The 7,006-nt window shown below is 36.3% G+C and overlaps 1 protein-coding gene across 1 annotated transcript; it reads left to right on the top strand.

Moving 5' to 3' along the window:
• The first annotated feature begins 4,301 nt into the window (after positions 1-4,301).
• On the top strand, positions 4,302-5,141 carry LOC139875026 (uncharacterized). The gene has a single exon (XM_071862412.1). The coding sequence runs from the start codon at positions 4,302-4,304 to the stop codon at positions 5,139-5,141; it is 840 nt and encodes a 279-aa protein (XP_071718513.1).
• Positions 5,142-7,006: the final 1,865 nt, after the last annotated feature.

The following is a 7,006-nucleotide window of genomic DNA, read 5'->3' as shown; positions in this document are numbered from 1 at the left end:
TTTGGGGGGGAGTTGTAATGGGGGGCTTTTGTCTTGGTAAGACTGTGACGTGGCATTTCTTATTTGTTTTTATTGTTTTGTTTTTTTGTATTTCTTTATTTTGTTTAGTAAATTTTAATATATAAAAACAAGTTAATTAAACAAAAAACAACATAAATTAAATAAAAAACTTACATTAAAAAAACGTCTAGGAATTAATAAAAAAAAAACGTACAAATAAACATGAAAAACCGTCCGTCATTCGTTATTCAAACATTAAAATACTTAAAAAAAACTACTCGTCGTTGTCGGTGGTGTTGTTGTCATCTTCTTCGTTCTCTTCGTCGGACGAAATCTGCACGATCTCTCTAAATTTAGTACGCACCCAGTTTTTTAGCTTTTGAACGGTCTTTTTATCCTTCTTTTTCAACCCGTGCATATCCGTTTTAAGAATTTGAATCCCTTGCGCGGCTTGTTGTAAGTAAGCCGCATTTCGAAAAGCCTCGAGTGATGTACTTTTTTCCTCCTCTTTTTTTCCGAATATTTGGAGGACTTGGAAGAATTTGTTGAACGTGATGCCGTGCCCGTATCGGATGAAACGGATCGTCTCGCGGCCTTTTTTGCCTTGTCTCTACCTTGAGGCCTTTGCAAACGATCGGAACCAAACAACTCTTTTTCAATCGGCCTCGAGTCGGAATGATCAACATGAAAACTATCATCAAAACCTTCTTCAACATCGTTATCATCATCATCATCATCGTCGCCCTCGTCCTCTCCCCCGAAAGGCGGTGGTGCATACCATTTTGGATGTTTTTTCAAAACATCCCACGCTTGAACCATGTTAAAATCTTTCAACTTTTCTCTTTTATAAATAAGCAACGCTTTTTTCATGATCCCTTCATCATTTTGACCACTACGCCAATTGCGTTTCACATCCTCGTAAAAACCATTAAAATCCTTACACGCCCGATTAACATTACGCCATTTACTCGTCAATTGATCGTCCCCACGATACCAACCACGTTCATTGTTGTTAAACTTCTCATAAATCGTATTCCACAACGTACTTATTTTTTGAGAGTTTCCCTTTTTTGAATCTTCGGACGAGTCAATCCAACAAGTGGCTAACCACGCTTCTTCTTCGGAATCCCACATCTTTTTCTTATATATTTCCTTTTTCGATACACCTACGTACATTACAATTATACCAACAAATTACACATTTATAATCTAAAATTATAATCTACATTATTATCAAAAACTTGTAATCTACAATTATAATCAAAAAACGCATCTTGTAATCATAATCCACATACAAAAACTATATAATCATCTAATTATCTACAATCATAATCAAAACACAACTTATAATCATAATCAACATACAAAAACACAACTTAATCATCTTGTATGCTACAATTATAATCAAAAAACGCATCTTGTAATCTACTATTATAATCAAAACATAACTTATAATCATAATCCACAAACAAAAACTATATAATCATCTAGTAATCTACACTTATATTCTAACAAAGCATCAACAATTATACTCATAATTATAATCAAAAACACAACTTATAATCAACATATATAATCATCTAAATTTCTACAATTTATAATCAAAAGCACAACTTATAATCATAATCAACATACACAAACTAATAATCATCTAGTAATCTACAATTATATTCTAACAAAACATCAACAATTAAACCATCAATAATTAGGGAAAAATCATCAAAAAATCGAAAAAAAAACATGAAAAAATTCGAAAAAACAAGAAAAAATTCGAAAAAAATAGAAAAAAATCATACCCCAAATTTTTTTCTTATGGCTTCTTTTCTTTTTAGTAGGCGTGTCGGGTGCTTGGGATTGCGATTGTTCTTGTTGAGATTGTCTTTGAGGTTGTGATTGTTGTTGCAACATGTGTTGATATTGATTTTGTTGTTGAGCTTGCATAGCTTGTTGATGCAACATGTGTTGTAAGTTGAAATTTTGAAGTTGAAATTGTTGTTGTTGCATAAGTTGTTGTTGTTGCATCTCGTTCAATCGTTGACCCGGAAAGTAATTACTAAAATTGGGATATGGTTGAGCATTAGGGTTTGATGAAGATGCACCAAAGTTAGGATTAGAAGATGCCCCGTGATTGAGTAAATGCATAAACGAATTCGGCAATTCGTTTTCGTTTTCAGTAGGGAATTGGTTGGAGTTTGTATTGTTGTTGTTGTTTGCCATTTGAAGATGATTTAGGGTTAGGGTTTATGTTAATTTGGGAGAAAAGGGGAAGAATAAATTGGAGGAGATGAAGATAGAAGGAAAAAAAAAAACTCGCCTGTTGCTTTTACTCGGCTCCAACGTCCCAATTTGACTAACCAATCAGAAAATGCCACGTACCCAAACGCCAAAACAGCTACAGTGTTTTTCGCTGACAAACGCCCAGGGACAAACGCCCACAAACGCTGTGTTCCGGGCGTTTGTGGGGCGTTTGTGGGCGATTTAGGGTGAGAAACGCTCGCGTTATCTGTGGTCTTACAGGTACACGTATTCTTTTGGAAAGTTCTTTAACAATTTCTTTGATGAACTCAGTCTCCAGCCTGAAAATTAATTTTCCATACATAACCTTCGATTAGATTTTTCTTTTTATTTTGGCAAAAAAAAAAAAAAAAAAAAAAAAAAAAAAAAAACAGATACTTTAGTACTAACCAATTAAGAACAACCACCACCATACAAATATAACTGATCTAAGAAAATTAAAACCTAACCCAAACTAAACAACAACCTTCGATGAGATCATATACATTTAGCAGGATATTAAATGGTAATAATGAATCAGTGGTTAATTTTCATATTTCCATACAGTGTATTTAAATTCGGTGGTAAGTTCATTGGATACATCGAGCATCCAACATCCATCATACTGAATTTGGATATTTCAGTTACTCAAATCAGATCTTACAAACTTGGATTGTATATAAAATAAATTGTACTCATATTTATATATAGTCAGATGATTAACTATGAAAAAACGGCTAAAACTGAAAATCCTGATAATCCAGCACACAAAGTTGATCCGGATTGTCAACCCCATCAATTGTATTAAAAAAAAATGGAAAGAAAGTAGTTTACCTGCCATTTACATCCAAGTTCTCTCCCTACCTACAGTTTTCTCGTGATCTTTCAAAATATATATATATATATATATATATATATATATATATATATATATATATATATATATATATATATATATATATATATATATATAGGGTAGTGATCCTGTGACAATATTCTTATTTATATATTTGGTGAGAACAATTCTGGACCACACAAATTTAACTTACTCTAAAATAGTTAAATAATACATATATATTTTTATTTGTTATTTTCCCTTAAAAATCTCCTCATCTCTCCATTTTGTTTTCTATCATAAATTATTTTCCGATCATTTGTTAGGTGCATCAATGCATGCAACATTATTATCGATCTTGATAATTGTTTTACAAAAAAATTTATCAATTTAATAATATAGGGATGCGTACATACATATATACGCATATATATGTTATAATCGATGCATAAAACATACAGAGTATATATAAAAGCATCAGGTCACGGAGAATGAAAATAGAGAAACATATGAGTATATTTTTCTTTTTATTAAAAAGTTGTAGACTACATATTAACAGCAAATTTGGATGCATCAATAATTGATTCAACATATGCATTAATTCATAGATTTGAACAAGGATGCGTCAATAATTATTATTGGATATTTATAATTCTTAATGGATTCTTATTGGATGCTTATATTAATTCCACATATTATTATTGGATGCTTATAGATGTTCTTGAGGACTTTGAATCAGATTATATTTGAATCGGTGATTCAACATATGCATTACCATGTAAAATTCAGATAGTGTTAGTATCCTTGGTAAAACTAATTGTTGAGTTAAGTTATTTTCTGCTGCAGTTATTGCTGGCCCTTCTTGGTTACACATTATCCACTTCTTGATTACACATTATCCACTTCAAGGTGTAGTTACTAATAGTAACCGTGCATATCTTGTCTATAATTAGATTGTATCTCTTAAATTTTGAAAAGATTTCTATTGTATCTCTTCCATAATATGAGGAAGTTTAGATTAGGAAGAGATTGTCAAAGATTGTATTGGATGTATATTTATACACGGCTAATGCCGATGGAATGCACACAGAAAACATTTACAACTTTCATGGTATCAGATTCTCAATAAACTTTACCTCTGATCTTCTTCTTCTTCTTCTTTCTTCAAACATCAAAACACTTTTCTTTTTCAATGGCAGATTCTAGCCGAATTCACCCTGCTGTTACTGTCAGCAACATCAAAAACTTTATCCCCATTACCTTGGAGATGAAAGACGGTCCATACGGTGCGTGGGCTGAACTTTTCCGAAACCATTGTCGTGCCTTCCAAGTGATCGAGCACATCCTCCCCTCTGCAACCCAATCTGACTCATCTACACAAACAACACAAACCGATACCCAAACTGATCAAGCAACATGGGCACGACTCGATGCTATTGTAACTCAGTGGATATACGGTACCATATCCAAAGAACTTCTTCTCACCATTCTCAAGACTGATCAAACCGCAAGACAGGCATGGGATCGAGTCAAAAGTATCTTCCAGGACAACGAACAATCACGAACCATTCAACTTCGACATGAGTTTTCAAACATCAAACTCGAGAGTTTTCCTAATCTCTCCTCTTATTGTCAAGAATTAAAAAATATTTCTGACCAACTGAATCCATTAAGCAGCACAGGCGATGCAATTAAAGATGAAGATATGGTCTTACAGCTTATTTCCGGTTTGAGCGACAGCTATCAAACGATTGGGACCATGATTGCTCACACAAAACCAACTCCAACCTTTTACAATGCTCGATCGATGCTCATCCTGGAGGAATCTCGAAAACAACACCTTGCATCCAATTCGGCAATTAATGCCGGTATCGTGCTGATTTCATCAACCACCCAAGCCGCCACACCACCATCCACTAACACCAACAACAATCGCAGCAATAATTACAGGGGACGAGGCTCTTATCTGGGCAACAATGGCCGTGGACGAGACAAGCTTCCATGTTCCGACCAAGGTTTACTAAAGTCATGATGTTGAATAGTCTAAGAAGAGCCTGTAGCCATATAGAAGTGTTATTTTGCAACCCATAATTCCGTGGCCCAATATAATTATTAGTGTATTTTCTATTGTGCAAAATGGGGCTGGAAGGAGAGTGGCCTGGTAATTCATCGATTGGGCCATGTCCTAGCCAGGAGAATTTTCCGGGCCTTATTATTTTGCAATAGGATTATGACGAATTTACACCTTTTTCGAAGTTTTGGTATAAAATACACTTTTTACACAATATTTGCGAATATACACCATAGATTCGAACAAATCTATGTTCAAAGCTCGTCCATGGGTCCAAAAAACTTCACTAAATATAACTACGCTGTCGTGCACCAGGTTCGAACATTGCTCGAACGCGACTAAGTTCGAACCAAGGGTTGCTGCTCGAACTACTAAAAAAATCAAGGAGTTAGAACAACCTGTAACATCCGTCCCACATCTGTTGGAGAGGGGAACGAAGCATGCCTTATAAGGGTGTGGAGACCTTTCCTAGCATGACGCGTTTTGGGACCACAAGCGCAACAGATCCCATGAGAACTCTGCAGTTAAGCGTGCTCAGGCGAGAGCACTACCGGGATGGGTGACCTCCTGGGAAAGTGCTCGTCGTGTGTGGTCGCCAAGAAAAATCCGTGTGCCTGAGGGCAAAGCGGACAATATCATGCTACGGGGTGGCTGGACTGTTGCACCCATGTGTCCCCTGGGCTCGGTCGTTACAGATGGTATCAGAGCCAGGCCCCGGACCAACGTGCACAACGGGGATGCTGTGTCCCATTTGGGAGGAGGATTGTAACATCCGTCCCACATCTGTTGGAGAGGGGAGCGAAGCATGCTTTAAAAGGGTGTGGAGACCTTTCCTAGCATGACGCGTTTTGGGACCACAAGCGCAACAGATCTCATGAGAACTCTGCAGTTAAGCGTGCTCAGGCGAGAGCACTACCGGGATGGGTGACCTCCTGAAAAAGTGCTCGTCGTGTGTGGTCGCCAAGAAAAATCCGTGCGCCTGCGGGCAAAGCGGACAATATCATGCTACGGGGTGGCTGGACTGTTGCACCCAGGTGTCCCCTGGGCTCGGTCGTTACACAACCGCTGCTAGTTCGGACCTGTTCTAACTTAGGTTTTTTTAAACACACACCATAATGTTCTATTATAACTTCCGCTTTGTTCGAACACACCACAACTTCAAAAATACATAAACAATTTCAATTAAACCAACAAGTTTTTACATGCCAAAATACGATAAAATATTAACTTTTCACTAACAGATAGATCAATCACTAACATTAAAACTAGATCTGTAAAATGTGTGTGTCATCCTACGACGGTAGTCACATATTAATCTGTCCATATAAATGCATACCCATACACCACAATTTTGATCGTCTTCTCAGGAACCTCCAACTCAATTGCCCGAATAAACTCTGGCATATAAGGCTAATTCCCCGACTTCACGGCTACAAAAATGTCATAAAGTACCACACAGAAGTCGCTCTAATGAAGAACCAGTAGTACCGAATGTTCATGCTCGGGAAAAAGGAGAGAAAATAAGACCTATCATAAACGGTAGATACAAAAAAAAAAAATAATAAAAAAAAAAAATAATAAAAAAAATTAGGTACATAATCAACAATAATAATAGTTGTAAATTAATCAGATTTACCAGCCCACATTCAGACCACTGTGGAAATGAATGGGTCTCATGTACCATCTGAGAACCCCTTTACATAATGGATCACAGCAGTCGACTCTTTCAATCTATCTTCCAAAAAAACTTCATCAGCCCAGTAATCAATGAACATTATTCTACACTTTTGACGCGTCTCCGGCAACTGCGTCCGTTTTTGCCACCA

Source organism: Rutidosis leptorrhynchoides, chromosome 11, assembly GCF_046630445.1.
Source record: "Rutidosis leptorrhynchoides isolate AG116_Rl617_1_P2 chromosome 11, CSIRO_AGI_Rlap_v1, whole genome shotgun sequence".
Taxonomy (NCBI): Eukaryota; Viridiplantae; Streptophyta; class Magnoliopsida; order Asterales; family Asteraceae; genus Rutidosis; species Rutidosis leptorrhynchoides.
The sequence above is the reverse complement of the archived record's forward strand: the minus strand, read 5'-3'. Positions and strand labels throughout refer to the sequence as shown.

Excerpts from the sequence above, each read along its gene's own strand:
- LOC139875026 (XM_071862412.1), top strand. The coding sequence starts at position 4,302 with ATGGCAGATTCTAGCCGAATTCACCCTGCTGTTACTGTCAGCAACATC.